A 16410-nucleotide genomic window follows, 5' to 3' on the forward strand; every position below is an offset into this window, starting at 1 on the left:
GCTAGCACACCATGACCTGAAACCTAAACATCCACACTCACGACTAACACTTCAGGCTACCAGAGACCTCTCCACCTCTCTTGCCTTAAAAGGGCAAAAGAAGCCTGCATCCAAATGCAGAAAATGTCAGGGAAAGAGAAGTATCAGAGAATGATGCTACTTTGGGGGCAAGAAGGATCTGCTTAGAAGGGAGATAAACATATAAGCTTGTCAAATCCTTTCTCTCAGATAAGAAGAGATTCTTGTATAATCAACACTAAGCCATATTATTTCCCATAGCACTGAGCTACTCTCTCCTGGCTTCTTTTAAGTTTTCGTGGGCCATTCGAGAGGTTTCTGAGTTGACTTGGCTTTTCAACAGTTTCATATGGTGGCTGAGCAATATTTTGCAATATTAATAATATATATTACTCTTAAATTGATTAGTTATATGGGTCTAGTTATAACTATATCAATTACAATCATCAGGTGATGGACATTGGATGCTAAAATTGTGAATCATCTTATTTTTTAAAGTATTTAGTAACATTTAATTAAAATTTCAAAAAATAAAATTTTAAAAATCAGTTTTGTGTGAATGACTTAAAATTTTTTATTAGAATATTATTTTGCCTTTTAATAACTTTAAATACTTCAGAAGAATAACTTTTCTGAAAATATAGATAACATTTTTACGTTTTTTTCCAATAAGAACAAAAACAAAACATACCAATAGCAGTTTTTTAAAATGGGAAGAAAAATGGAACTGAGAACACCTCTGTCTCTCTCGCAGGATCAAGAAAGGGATGAAATACTGGTTTATACAATCCACTGTTGCATGTAACCTGAAAAATAATACTCTTTGTTTAAAGAAGAAAAATCAAAAAGACTTAAACACTCCCTGCACTCTGAGCACCTTGCATTTACCTGCCATAGGCTACATTTTTAATGAAAATATATTCTGATTTTTCTCACCTTGAAGAAAAGTACATTTAAAAATTACCTTGTAGAGCATAATGAATACATGGCAAGATCATAATAGAAATTTTAAAAAAGAACTCACAAAACAAAACAATTCTTATGTTTTGTTCTAGAAAGAATAAGTCCATAGATGGGCCTCCAGGTGTGGGTAGCTCCAGCTCAGCAAGGCCAGGGGAGGCCTGCTCTACATCTGCAGAGATGCGGGAGGCATCTGGTGGTTTCTGTTACATGGGGCAGGCTGAAGGCTGAAATGGCCATGGAGCCTTGGAGGGCAAATACACAAACTGAGGTCCTAAGATGGTCTGAGAATTAGGGACCAAAAAATGTTACAAGTTAAGAGCATAGGACAATGTCCAAAGAGTACAAGACAAATGAGTCTTTTTTTGGCTCTACTCAAGTTGTTTTTTTTTTCCCTTTGAGCTACTTTTTCTTTTTTTTTTTTCACTTTCTTTTTTTATTATTGTTGTGCTGGGGGTACATTGTGACATTTACAAAAGTTCTTACAATATATCATCGTTGAATTCACTCACTCCATCATTCTCTTTTATCCCTCCTTCCCCCAAGAATGGTGAGTCTTAAGTGAAATGACATAGAAGCCTCAAACCAACCAGCCAGCTAGCCCCTAACCATGAATATACTTCTTTTTCCTGGGGACATGAACCAGGAAATATAAGGATTGTCTTTCAAGAGCTCTTCCTTGAGATGTCCACAGATGTTCTGTCCTTTTCATGGGAGCAATGTGTTCCTCCATGGGGCCAGTGGTGCTGGTGCTGTGTTCGATTTGGACTCAGGTTCTTCATGGTTGACTTTACCAGTCAGAGATGATGAAGTAAACTTGTATTGAAACATTTATTCTTCTGGAGATTGCCCTGGACTGCTGAGACCTAGTAGGCTGACCAAAGCCATCACCTGGAATTAGGTAAAACATATGATAAATATGAACTAAGGGTAAGTGAGGTGAGAGTATGATATGTCCATTCCATGACAAATAATGACTCGTCTGTGAGAACATTGCAGTAATTGAAAGTCTAAATTTTTTATATAATATAAAAACAAACCCACCATCAAAAACAAAACCCATGTTTTTCTATAACTGGCAGTTCCATATTGATACATTTCAACCTGATAACTCCCAAGACTTCTTGCCCAATGGTCAAGTGAAGGTTTGTTTCACTTTCAAAAGGCTCTTCATTACAAAATACATGTAAAATGAGCTTAGCAGCAGCCAATAAGCATATCCTTAGCTTTTTTCCACTTGGAAGAATCACTTGGGTTGGAAAGATGGAGTGTTAACATGCAAAGGAACTGTACATTCATTACACAGTGACAGATTTCTGTTGTATAGCAAGTGCATAGTCTGCTCAATCACATGAACCCCCTTCAGAGTCCCTAATCTTTCAAGCGCACAAAACCTTACAACCTGGTATCACTTTGTCAGTTTGCGTCTCCAAAAAAAAAAAAAAAAAATCCATCTCTCAGAGAAACAGCTTTAAAAACACTGAACCTACAGTGATGTATTTTACAGTAGCTTCTTCATTGACTTTCTTGCTAAGAGAGGTAAGATTTCTTGGAAGAAGCTCCATTGACCCTCTTTTTTGGGATGGGACAATGGTGAACACATTGCCCCCAAATGCTTAGGTCACATAGAATTAGGAAAGCAGCTTGTATGTGGCTTCTCAGGAGCAGCTCTGCAAGGTGAAAGGGGCATCCATGATAAGAACTCAGGAAGATGGAGGGAAAGTGCTGCCTGTTCTCCCTTCCTGTTCTTTACCCCCTGAACAGGTGAGACCTTATGGAGCTCTGGGTTTACTGAGGTGGTCTTGTTGGATTGCTGCTGGAAAACAAATGTGGACCTTGGGGCTGGAATTTTGAGGATCCTACTCAAGCTTAAGGGTATGACTTACATAGGCAGATTCTTAGGCTTAGGCTCAACCATGGGACTCACAGATCCAGACAGGAGCTTTTCACAATTCATCCACTCTTCCTGGGACTTCATGTAACTTTATGTCATTAGTAATCCAGTGAGACTCCCAGATCTTCAACCCCAATTCTTCTCCTGCACTTCAGACACATTTCCAAAGCCCATCAGGCATCCTGCTGGGAGAGGCCTGAGAATAACACTATACCAACCACCAGGGAACTCTGGGAACACTGCTTGAGTCTGGACTTCTCAGGAGCAGTGTAGTTTGAGAACAGAAGAGGTGCAATGGCAGAATCATGGTAAGACTGCCACTTAAGGGAAAGGAAACCAGAGAAGAGTCAGTGAAAAGAGGAGCTGCATTGTTACAGAGCAAAGAAGCTTAGGAATAGGACAGGTGTCTAAAAACACAGAAGTTGGGACCCATGGAACTGGCCACGAATTAGGGCAAAAAGGTGACTTTTGAGAACACTGTTTAAATCCAGTGACAAAAGTGATCACGAGTTACCCAGGGATTAAGGAGCGAGCTACGAGGATGAGGAGTTGCTATGGATGAGGTGAAAGTGTCCATCCTTTCTGCATCGTTGAACAGTGGCTCACGGGCAATTTAATTCTTAAGGGTAGACGTAGCAGGAGCAAATTTGTAGAGGTAAAGAGAGAGCTAGAGAGGCTACAAATGAAATCAAGAGTGAATATAGCCCAAGTTCCTAGGGGAGTGTTCTTTTCCTTCCCTCCCCTGCTGCTCCCCACCCCCTTTATGACACCCAGACAGTTGGACTAGGCAATTTCCTAATTAGAGGCAATTATTTAATGAGGAGTTGGCCAACTTTTCCCTGAAGAGCCAGATGGTAAATATTTTAGGCTTTGTGAGCAATATGCAAAATTGAGGCTATTCTGCACCTATTTTTCACCATTTAAAACACACAAAACAATCTTAGCTTGCAATCCATAACACAAATAAGCAGTGAGTTGGATGTGGCCTCTGGGATATACCTTATCCACCCAATTTAACTTGGGTCCTTTGAATGGAGTAGAATTTTGATTTTCCTTTCTTTTTTCCCTTGAAACAAATACTTCAGATTCAAGGAAATATTACATTAAAATAATAGGTCAAATCACATAACATCAGGTCAAATTACAACTAAAGGCAATACCCTAAGTCCAAGGTCAGTGCAGTCTGTGCCCAAGAAGCCCTCCTGGGAAAGTCCAGCTGAGCAAAGCAAGACACATGTTGCTTTGAGCAGGACAGGCAGTTACACCTGGACAGGACCATTCGCTCACCTTCCAGGGATCAGGTTTTGGTCCTTTTCCACCATCCTATGCCAGGGGCAAGTCTCCTGTGAGGCTGAACTGAGGCTGCAGAATGACCAAAGAAAAAATCATGCACAAAAATGATAGATTTCAGGAACCCTACAGGTAATTTTAATTTCCTTTATCTCCAATTACACAAATAATATAAGAATACACTTCTGCTGGGCGCTGGTGGCTCACACCTGTAATCCCAGCTACTCGGGAGGCAGAGATCAGGAGGATCAAGGCTCAAAGCCAATCCAGGCAAATAGTTCTTGAGACCCTATCTTGAAAATACCCATCACAAAAAAGGGCTGGTGAAGTGGCTCCAGGGGAAGGCCCTGAGTTCAAGCCCCAGTACCAAAAAAAAAAAAATACACTCACATGATAAAAACTCAAATGGTATGGATGATACCAGTGACTCTCTAGTCCCAGTGCAGGCCCCCAAATTAAGTGCAGGCATCAGTGTGATGACATTAGTTTCTGTTTTTTTCTGAGAATTTATATACAGTACATGCTTGTACACACAGAAATAAAAGCTTCGTACTGTTTGGCATAAGCACTCTCTTATTGATGGTTTCCCTCCATTCGTGATACTATCTAATTCCTTTAAACAGCTAACAGGATTGCCAGTCTCTGTTTCCATGTTTAATTTATTTATTCTCCTACTTAGCCATTTCTAATTTTTCACTACAGGGTTGAGCATCCCTAGTTTGAAAATGTGAAATCCAAAAAGCTCCAAAATCTAAAGGTTTCTGAGTGCTGACATGGCGCTACAAGTGGAAAATTCCACACCTGACTTCATGTGACAGGTTAAAGTCAAACACAGGCATTCTAAAAGTGTTGTATGAAATTTCTATGAGGTGTATCTGAAGTGCAAATTAATGTTGTGTTTAGACTTGGATCCCATCCCTGAGATATCTCATTATGAAAAAGCAAACATTCCACAATTTGTGAAAACCTGAAATCTGAAACATTTTGGATAAGGGATATTCAGCTTGTCCTATACACCATGCTGTCCTGATGTCCCTAACATGCCTGCTTATACATTATCCTAGAAGCAACAGAGCTGGGCTTGTCATATCCTTGTTGATTATTTGTAATTTTTGTTGATGGGACTGGGATTTAAACTCAGGGCTTCATGCTTGCAAAGCCAGCACTCTACTCCTTGAGCCACACCTCCAAGTCCATTTTGCTCTGGTTATTTTGGAGATGGGATCTCTCCAACTATTTGCTGGGCCTGGCCTCAAACTGTAATTCTCCCAATCTCAGCCTCCCAAGTAGCTAGGTTTACAGGCATGAGCCACCAGCACCCAGTGAATATTTGTAATTTATATTTTCATTTTGTAATTAATTCAAGTAATTTAAAGTCACAATTAGCTTTGTAATATCTTCTGACACAGAGTTTTGTTATGTAACACAGGGTATGGCTTCTTGGCCTTTTGACTAAGATCAAGTGTAGTAACCCAGGCCAGCTTCCAACTCGTGATCCTTCTGCATCAGCCTCCTCAAAGCTAGGAATATATTTTGCTATTTATTTACTTATCATTGTATATTGCAAAAACCTAAAAAATTTTGTCATTTTGGAATTTCTAGAAGCTTCCTTTGAACAAAATTCTGATGATTCATTTGCATTTGAAAAGAAGCAAAAAGTTCTTTCTCCACATACCAACCTTGTTAATTGTGCTATCCAAATCCTCCTCATCTCTTACCTTTTTTTAAAATCTGACTTGCTGACTTCTAAGTCAATAAACATGACTATGGCTTGGTCAAATTTTTTCAAATGTATTTCTATTTGTTTTGCCCTCTATAGTTCCTGGTTAGATTGTTAAGAACACGAGGTTCATGACTATTGGAACTTCTTGGTGAATTCTTCCTTTATGAGATAGCCTTTAGAATTATTTTTAATTTGGTTCTGCTAGGTATTAACATTGCTACTGTTTTCATTTTTGCAGCTTTTATATGGTCTTTTTCCATCTCTTTCAACTTTCCTCTGCTGTTTTGTTTTAGGTGTTTCTAACTTGATGTAGCTGGGATTTAAATTTTTCATTTTCTTTTGCCTCATCTGAATACCTTTTACTTTTTAATAGGTAGGTTTAACTCATTTGCACCTATAACTACTACTACATATAGCTATATTCCCACCTGATTTCCTTTTTCTGCTTATCATGATTTTTTCTTTTTATGTGGTGCTGGGGACCAAACCCACAGCTTCATGCATGTCAAACAAGTGCTCTGCCACTGAGCTACATCCCCAGACCTATCATGATTTTGTAGTCACTACTTCAGTTTTTACCATGTTCTCTTGTCATTCTTCACACCCCAGGGTAGCTTATTATTTTCTTAAAAAGTTTTTTCCCCCCTCAGATCAAGCATAAACATGGCATCAATCAGGTCCTAGGTAAAACTAGAGATGACACTTTGGACATTTCCTTAGTTCCCTTTTCAGTACAGGCTCCTACTCCATCTTTTTATCACCCATTTCCCTAGTCCCTCTCCCACCCTTCCTTCTTCCTATCTTTTTTTGGATGGAATCTAGGGTCTTGCACATATTAGGCAAGCATTCTCCCACTGAGCTACACCTGCTGCTCCCCCATTCTTTCTACGAAAATATACTTGTTCTCATCACATCTATTTATCTGTCTTGCAGGACCTGTTCTCATCCCTGAATTACTACCTAATAAAGGCTAGTTGGCAGTGGTACTTTATTGGGAGGCTCCTGAAGGTGAGCAAGCTTTAAAGTCCCAAAGGATGAAAGTAGGGCATTAGCCAGACTGCTTGAATTTGAATCCCATTCCCGCCATGTGCCAATATGCTTTTTGTTTAACCTTTCTCTGCCCCAGTCTCCTTGCCTGGAAATGGAATACAGGAACACCTACCTCATAGGCTATTGTAAGTCAGTTATGTGTCACAAGTTAGAATAATGGCTGGCACATGGTCAAGCTCAAGAGGTGTTAGTGCTTGCTATCACTCTAACAGATGTAAACAACTACTTCTGTGTAGGGTTGACCTTAGTTGATTTGTACTCAATATTTTTGTATGAGCATACTAATGAAAAGAGAAAAACAGCACTGGAATGGGTATATATTTAAACAAGGAGCTGTTATTGCTCACCTTTGTAATAATAGCTCAGATCCCATTGTATCTTGGATGTAAGAACCACTGAAACATGATGACAAAAGAAAAAAATGGACTAATATCTAGATTTCTAAAATAATGTAGGAAATAATGGGGAACAGATAAGCTTTAGATTGTAGTGTATCACTGAGTGAAGAGTGAACTAATGGAAGACTTCCTAAAGTAATGCTATAATGCACAGGTATAATCATCAGAACGACAGTATCTGTGCTGGGAGGATGTGCTCAAAAGAGGCGACCTCTCTACTCAAGAGCTGCTTATATTGCCATGAAAAAAATTAAGAGTTCTCTGGAAAAATATTTCTTAGCATCACGAATTTAAACTTGGTCTACATTATAAGGCCTCTTCTCTGAAAACAAACAAAATTGTCTTATATTAGAGATGAGCTATTGGCTTGGTAAACAAAGGTGTCATGTCTATCTTGCAGGAAAATTACATTAATTTCTTCATCTGTATGTGTAACAAACAATTTTGCTTTATTAGAGTAGCAAAAGTTTCCAGTTAATTTAGTGCTTTATATTTTTATTCTCCATAGGATATTGATTTTGTAACAATAAATACAGTCAGATATACTCCATTAAAATAAAACTTTCACTTTATGACAGATCAGCATAAATACACCAGCAGGATATAACCAGTGCACATAGTAAAATGCAGCACAACAATGATGGCAAATGATCACACACAATAATCTTTACACTTGACATCCCAGTTACAGCCTTCAAGAGCCTGCTAAGTCCAGTGCTTTTGGCAAGTGACTTTATGTAGGTGCTGACACTGATCAATCATAACACTTCTGAAATGCTCACTCTATTATCAGTGAAACCCGAAATAAATCAACAAAACAGAAAAAGGATGGAATCTGAAATCTGTTAATTCAGTGTTTAATAATAAGAACAATGAATTGGGAGTCAGTTTATCTGAATTCTTGTTTTTGTCTCTGGATAGATGATCTTGGGAAGGTAACCGAGGCTATGAATCCTTTACTTTTAAAGGTAATTGGCTAGATAGTTCTCCAAGGTCTTTCCAGGTTTAACTTTCCATGATCCTGAAGTCCTTCACAGTGATTCATTTTTGTGTTATAAAATGAAGTCTCTAGCTCCACCCACACAAATCTGGCAGTTCTTTCTTTTTTGAGCTTCATGTCAGTCCAACCCTCAAATCAAAAAATAACGACAAGCTTCAGGAGGTGAACAACTCGTTCTCTACTAGGCACAAACTCAAGATAGTTTCAAGGGCTGGGGGCATGGCTCAAGTGGTACAGCACTTGCTAGGCAAGTGCCAAGTTCAAACCCCAGGACTACCAAAAAAAAAAAAAAAGAAAAATAGTTTCAGGATAGACCCCAAAGTCATGATTGTCAGAAGGAAAGCTATGATATAGGAACTACATGAAAAATCCACAACATTCTCTTTAGTAAAACAACACAATGATTCACCAACACAAGAAGGCAGGTGCATATATTAACTACAATAATAATTAATTTAACTGTTCTTTGTGAGCATGAACAAAATAAAGAGACAGAATTAGAACTTTATCAATACTAAATATACAATGTCCAGATGTATATGCTAGGAATTGTAACATGATGTTTATCATACGTTCTTGTTTCTAATTCTACAGAAGTTAGGATTCTGTTTATTATTGTTGGCTTCTACTCCATTCTCTGTAAAGTGCACTCCTCGCACATAATCACAGAAATTAAATATGTTGAAGCCCACTCTAGGGCATTTCATCTACCTCCTGCTTTTTAAATCAGGTTACTCTGTCTTTCTGTTCTGACACTAATTAAGGGGGTCTCATCATCTTATTTGTGATACCTACCTCAACTGTATTTACACAATTTTGAATATTTAACTATGATTTGCATTAGAGAAATTAATCAAATTCATGAATGTGTAAAGTGAAATTCCTTTGAAAATGTCAAGTTTTCTTAATAAACATCATCTTTCATTAAAACACTGAAATGCTTCCCATTTAACAGTAATGATTATTGTCAGCAACTGCGTGAGCCTGGGAACTTTTTCATGTCTGACTCATACTCTTTTTTAGGAAGCATGAAACTCTCACTTGTCTGCTGTCCAGCTTCTTGTTTGGGGACTCGGCATCTGCACCCAGAGGGGTCTATTCTCCTGACTGAGAATCCCAAGCACTGAAGAATAGTATCATCAGCTTTGAATTTATTGGGCTTTACCTATCACTTATATTGTAAAATGTAGATTTCTGCATTCCCAAATATTCAATTAATATTGAATATGCTTTTTCAGATTCTACAGTCTCCTTCTACACCCCCATTCCTTATGAAATTTTGATATACTTCATTACGGGCACAAGATGTTTTTCTCTTGAGGATCACTGAACCAAAACCCAATTTCCTGATTAATTACTATATGTTAGATAAAACCCAATAACCAAGTTTGAGAAAAAAGTATTCAATTAAAACACAGAAAGAAAACTGTATGACTGGAAAATAGTGCATGATAGAATGAGTACTATAATGTTAATATCTTCTGATTATTAAACCAAATTATTTGAACTTTATAGTCAAAAACTATAAAGTTTCAACTCTCTTTAGCAAGACAGATGTTTTTAAAATGACCAGTGAGCATCATAATGAAATGCATCTTTCACACAGGTCAATTATAGTACCTTATTACACTGCTTTACTTAGTTAAAACAATGTGTGTATGTGTCAGCTAATTATATGACCTACAAAGTCATATCTTTATTTTCTTCCCATTCTCAGATATTTAGAACTAGAAGTTTAAGATTTTTTCCAGATATATATATATTTTTTTTATCAGTTTCTATGCTGTTTAGCAACTTACAACTGAATCTATAAAAACTGCCTAGGGTAACAAATGTTTCTCACATGCTACAATACAAAGATTCAGTAGGAATATAAAATACTTCTATAAGTACTATTTCAAATGTCTTCATTTTCCCAAATGCTGACACTAGGATTATAAAGTTTACAAATATGAACAAGTCTCCACAACAACAGTTTTGGAGAAAATGTGGGCATATTTCTTCCAAATTTTAGACATGATCTCTGTGCTTAAGCAAAGCTGACTGGAAAGAGAAAATACCAAGCTGAAGGATCAGGACGCAAGAAAAGGCTTTAATGAAATGCTGCAATGCAGTGGAAGCTCACTGCCCAGAAAGGCACAATGTCCAAAATGGCACATGGGTGACATGAGGAAGGGGGTCAATCCTACGGTGTCAGTATTCTGCATCGATGTGCTTTGCAATGGTGTTCAGCTGGATATTAGAAGCTCCTTCATATATGGTGCCTTAAATGAGAGAGAGAAAAAAGAACAATCAGCAGTGGGCCCACAGTTAAGAGTCACACAAGAAATAAGCTCTATAGTCATGACTTCTGCATTTGCTATAAAACCGCTACTTATAATGCTGTTCAGTGTCCCAAACCATGCAACTACTGGGCAAAGTAATTTTGACTAAGAGATGACAATTTCCCATTTGGTTTACATGTGTCCAGAATCAGGTTTGAACAGCTGAAGATTTTGCTTCCTAAGCCAGCAATGCATAAGTCAGATCAGGCAGCTTTGGGAGCTATTTGTGTTTAGTTTCCTGTCTGGGAGTAGAGCACTGGACCACTCAGGCTTGATTAGGCACTTAGCTTCTGAAATTAGAACAATACTTCAAAGAACAGCATCAAACTATACTAATCAGAAATCTTAACAATTTTAGTAAAAGAAAAATTAAGACAGTAGATTGTATTGCAGTTTAACTAAAAGGCCTGTAGGGGCATTTTTAAAGGCAATTTGATGTTTTTAAAAATATAAATCCACTTTTTTTCTGGTAGGAAGAGATAGGCAAAAAGTCCAGCCACAAGAAGAGTCAATAAACATGTACTGAAGAGATTAAAATTGCCTTTGCCTAGTACCAGGAATATAAAATCGACAAATACAATAGCCCAAACACCTACAGTGGCAAATAAAATAAAACGTAAAAAATCTACTTACCAATCTTCGCATCTCGGAAGAATTTTTCCACAGGGTAATCCTTAGTGTAGCCTACTCCTCCCATCCATTCAATGCATTTACTTGTTGTTAGCCCTGCAATCTACCAAAAGCAAGCTGAAAATTACATGTGGACGCCACACGCTTGTGCACCACAAACACTTTTGTGTGCTGTTTTTAGCAACTGTTACTGGCAATTGGAATGACTGAAGTTATTTCATAAATCAGTATTGTCTTCTTAATCCCATTCTCCACACCATTTCTGTAAAATATCCAAGTAATTCACAGAATTCCTCTTTTCTTAAGAAAATCAGAGTGTAATTCACACTCACGTTCTTACTGACAGGTTATCATTTATTAGCAAATATTTATTGAGCGTGTTCTTTACATTGCATCCTCTGATGGGGGATGGGTAACCACTGCCCCTTTGGTCCTGCTGGTCATTTAGAGACAGACATTGGGCATGGGTCAGCAGAGGGAGAGGGTGAGAAGAAAGGATATGAGGGGTGAAGAGGATAGAAGTATGCTGCATATATACATATTAAGACAGTATAATGAAACCTATCAAACACTGTTTGAAAAAGGAGGGAAGAGGGAGGGGAGAAAGAAAATACAATAATGGAGCTGGTGAACTTGCTCAAGGTATGCTGTAACATGTATGGAATTATCACAATGAAATCCCATCGTTTTGTTAATATATGATAACTCAAAAATAAGATAACATTTTTTAAAAAGAGACAAACATCAAACCAATAAGCACTGAAGAAACTCACAAACTGCACAGGGCAACAGAAGAGCTTGCTAGGAAAGCTGCTGGGATTTAGATGGTGCCTATTTGAGGAACAACATGTATAAAGACCCCATGGGGAGAAGGAGCCCATCAGCCTCAGGCACCCTGGAGACAGCCATGGGCTAGGGTCAGGGTGAGTGGCAAGAAGAGAATGGAGGGCAGGCTGGCCTTGGAGGATGCTGAGTGGTTTGAGTATTATAATTGTCCCTCAAGGATGTCCATAGCCTAATCCCCAGAAACTGAATATGCTATCTTACATGGGAACAGGGTCTTTGCAACTGTGACTAAGTAAGGACCTTGAGAAGAGGACTGTCCTAGATTATCAGGGTTGGTCCAGTGTAATCACAACAGTTCACTATAACGGACAGAGGGATGTAGAGAGTTAGTCATTAAAGGCAATGTGAACACAGCAAGTCGAAGTACAGCCACATAGAGATTCAGACATGGTACGTTATTGGCTATGAAGATGGATGGATGGGCTACAAGCCAAAAACACAAGCAGCCTCTAGAAGCTGGACCAGGATTCTCCCAGGAGCCTCCAGAAAGGCTGCTCTGTTGACACTTTCGTCTGATCCCTGTGAGACCCATTTCAGATTCTGACGTCTAGAAGTGGGAGCTAAAATTGCAGCTTTTAGGTCACTAAATTTTTGGTAATTTGCTTGCTATAGCAGTGACACGAAACAAGTACAAATATTGTTCCATTTGTTATGAGAAGCCACTGAAGGGTTCAAAGTGACCTCGTAGTCACTGAAAAGAGAGGGCCAAAGACTGGCCTGAAGATACAAACAGGAACCATAAGAGCAGTTGGGTGATTGCAGTAGTTTGGTCAAGGAATGATGCAGCTTCAGTGGATAGGTGGTGGGGGGCAGTAGAGAGAGGAGACACAGAAACATGTAAATTTAAGAAGTCTTTCAGGGGTAAATGGATTCAATATGGGGGGATGAAAGAAAGGTGGGGTGTCAAGATGACTCTCAGGTTTCTTCCCACTGGGGCACTGTGTAGACAGGTCAAGCAGAAGTTGGATATATTAGTTTGGGAAGTTGAGGCAGGACACTATTGAGATTAAATGAGTACTTAAAGAGATAAAATGAGTCCCATTAAAGTCACAGAATGAGTTAGATATACTGCCAAGGCTGGGAAACAGCTGTCCAATGATTTGGGTAAAGTGTGAAATAGAGAATGTGTATGTATGAGCAAAAACATTTAAGATGTAAACAATTTTTCGTGGTGTTTTAAATCTCACTTGATCCTATTAACATATCTCCACAGCATATCTTTGCCAACTTGGCACCATGGATCTGAGCCATCGCTCAGAGGAGGCTCCTGTATGGATTTGTCAGTGGTGGTCTGTGTGAACTGGGCTGTTCATGAAAACATCCAGATCCCACAGAATTAAAACATTTTCCTATGGTAGCTTTACTTTCTCACTTTTCTACTGTAAGAAGTAGAAAGTTCATGTTATCTTACTCGAAAAACATTCTAAGTTCAATCAATGCTCCTAAGTGAAAAGGTTAATAAGCATATATCTTTAAAAAAAAGTGAAGGCTGAATTACTTTGCTTTTTCTTACCTCTGATGCATAGTATTTGGCCATAGCTGCTTCTTTTATGAATGGCTTTCCAGCTACTACGAGCCTAGCAGCATTGTACGTTAGTAATCTTGCAGCTTCCAGCTGGGTGGCCACCTGTGCCACTTGGTGTTGGAGCCCCTGTAACATTCAGGCCCAAGTTAGAGAATTAAGATTTCCAAAACGCAGCTTATCTCTAAAGTCCTACCAGGGTATATAACACTTAACAGACTCATAGGCTTCAAGGGAAATTCATCTTAGTTTCTTTTAAATACTTTAAAATCTGCAATCTAAAATGAAAGAAGCCGAGCTGTTTCAGGAGGAAACATTTATGAACTTCATGTTTGGATTTGCATTGCATTCCCAAGACATGTCATTATGTTTATGAAAATATCCCCAAATCTGAAAACATCTGAAATTTGAAACATTTCTGGTTCCAAACATTTCAGATAATGTGATACTCAACCTGTAAAAGGAAGATCTAGGATTTGGACCCAGGAAGTCTGACTTCAGACCCTATAACGGTAGACCTATGAAGCAAGCTGTGAGGAGACAGCTGTATAGCACTTGCCAAGACATCCTGAATACACCCCAGTGGGCCACAAGGACCATGGTTCTGCTCTTGAGAAAGACCAAGAGATTCACCAGTGCATTCTCTGACCCCTGTTCCTCCTCCTCTGCCCCCTCCCATTAAAATCCGCCCAAGAGATTCCCTTCATGACTTTTCCACACATCTTCATTGCCAGGAGCAACCAGGTGAGTACAAAGAGTTTAATTACATACCTGAAAATCAAATACTCTTTTGCCAAATTGTATCCTTTCTTTAGTATATGGAATGGTGTAGTCAAAACATCCTTGGGCCAGTCCCAGCATCTGTTAAAAACAACAGAAAAACCCCAGAAGACCAGAATTTCTTATTTTATTCAAGTTTGCTTTTATTTACCCAAGTTGTAAATTCCTTTCACAGGCAGACTGGTTGGGGTAAGAGAAGAAGTAGAGCTACCAAGATGGTAAGCTGTGATGGGTGTAAATCACATTTCTTCACCCATTGCATTTGTAGAACTGGAATTCTAGGAAGTGGGAGAAAATTTGGGAGTGATTCCAGATGAGTCTATTTAGTTCTAGCACAGAGATAACTCTCCCAGCATGGCTGTGTTTACACAACCAGGAACCTTTTCCTGTAAGCATAAAGGGAACCATGGAAATTTTGCCCAGAACTGGTCTCAAGGGCTGTAGAGTGCTCCTTCCAGTCTTAGAAATTGAATGTGGAAGGTCGTTTCTAACATCGTACCTTCCTGTCCATTTTGCACGTGACGAACACGAGCTTCAGTGGAAGGGACATTAGAATATAAAGGGACAGTGTTTCTCAACCCTGACTAACGTGTAGTTAGAATCATCTGAGGAACCTGTGACCAGGTGTAACACCAGGGCGTTAAGAAGTAAGTCCAGTCTTACGGGGGAAGGAGATGAGGGAGAATGGCCTACATGTCAGCATTTTAAAAACTCCTTGGGTGACTTAATACAATGCACAGCTAGAACTGAGACAACTGATGGAGAGCATCTGGTAAAAACATTAATTTTGCATGCTTGAAGAACAAGTTGGGACACAGCAGCAATTCTAGCTGAACTGTCTCATTGCTAACCAGTTTCCATATCTATTGAACGATTCAAGCTCAGAAATGGTTTCTAAACTTCAACATTAGGCAGCCAATAAATCACTATCTAATTATGTCAAGCTATGTCGCTTTTAGAAAAAGAAAAAAGAATCAATAGTGAAAGCTTTGGGGAGAAATGCCCACAAACTTATCAATATTTCATTCGTGTTCATTCACATTTTTTTTTAGCCTTTATTTTGAACTCTCTGGAGAACAGAAGATTATGTTAGAAATTAAAGGGATAAAACCCCACACCCATAAACCCCAAATTAAACTGAGGTAGCAAAAAAAAAAATGAAGCAAAAAAAAATGTGAGGTAGCAGGTTCACTGTTCTGTGACTGTGAGCTAAGAGGATGTCACTATACCTATAACTAAAGTTCAAAGAATGTCATGTCAAGAGCCTATGTTGACATGAAGACTGAAAAAAAAAATTTTTTTTTTGAGACAGGGTATTGCTATATAGCCCAGGTTGGCCTTGAACTTGCAATTCTCCTGCCTCTGTCTCCTGAGTCCTGGGATCAATTGTCCCTATCAAAATAGGCTCTTCCATTTCAGTGAAATGTTTCCATTTTAAATACTGAAGAACCAATTCTCCAACCTCAGTGTTTCCAGGACATCTGTCTTTGAAACTTCAGTTTCTTCTGTTATATGTGCCTTTTCCTCTAAAAGGCATCCACTGAGATGTAGTAATTGCCTGACCTTAATTTTTAATTAGGTTACAGGATAACTTGGACTAATTAGACTAAAGCTCATGCCATGTATTTCACCACCAGACATCTGTATTACTTGTATGTCTGGAGCAATGCAGTCCATTACTGTAGATCTGAATGCCATATCTGATGACGTTAAACCACACAAAAAACTTTTAAAAGCACAGACGTATCAATACTCTTTAGTAACGAATTGTCTAGCTCTGTGGGAAACCTATGTTAAATCTTAATCTAATTGCTCAGTGGTAGAGCATATGCTTAGCATATTTAAGACCGTGGGTTCCACCCCCAGGCCAAAAAAAAAAAAAAAGAATAGTTTATGAGCAAAGTAACATCAGCAGAAGAAAATCTGGAGTAATAATCCAACATTTAACTATTCCAATAGCTGATGTGTATTGATG

At 38.5% G+C, this 16410-nt stretch overlaps 1 protein-coding gene across 1 annotated transcript in view; it reads right to left on the bottom strand.

Annotated features, from left to right (window-relative positions):
- Nucleotides 1-10405: 10405 nt before the first annotated feature.
- The window catches only part of Acadsb (acyl-CoA dehydrogenase short/branched chain), a 29839-nt gene continuing 23834 nt past the window's right edge, over nt 10406-16410 (bottom strand). The window contains exons 8-11 of the mRNA XM_020171775.2: nt 14427-14516; nt 13647-13784; nt 11291-11390; nt 10406-10597 (exon numbers count right to left, since the gene is read on the bottom strand). Coding sequence (XP_020027364.1) covers nt 10527-10597; nt 11291-11390; nt 13647-13784; nt 14427-14516 — 399 coding nt within the window. The 3' untranslated portion in view covers nt 10406-10526. The remainder of the gene's footprint in view (nt 10598-11290; nt 11391-13646; nt 13785-14426; nt 14517-16410) is intronic.

The sequence above is a fragment of the Castor canadensis genome, chromosome 7 (genome assembly GCF_047511655.1).
Source record: "Castor canadensis chromosome 7, mCasCan1.hap1v2, whole genome shotgun sequence".
NCBI lineage: Eukaryota > Metazoa > Chordata > Mammalia > Rodentia > Castoridae > Castor > Castor canadensis.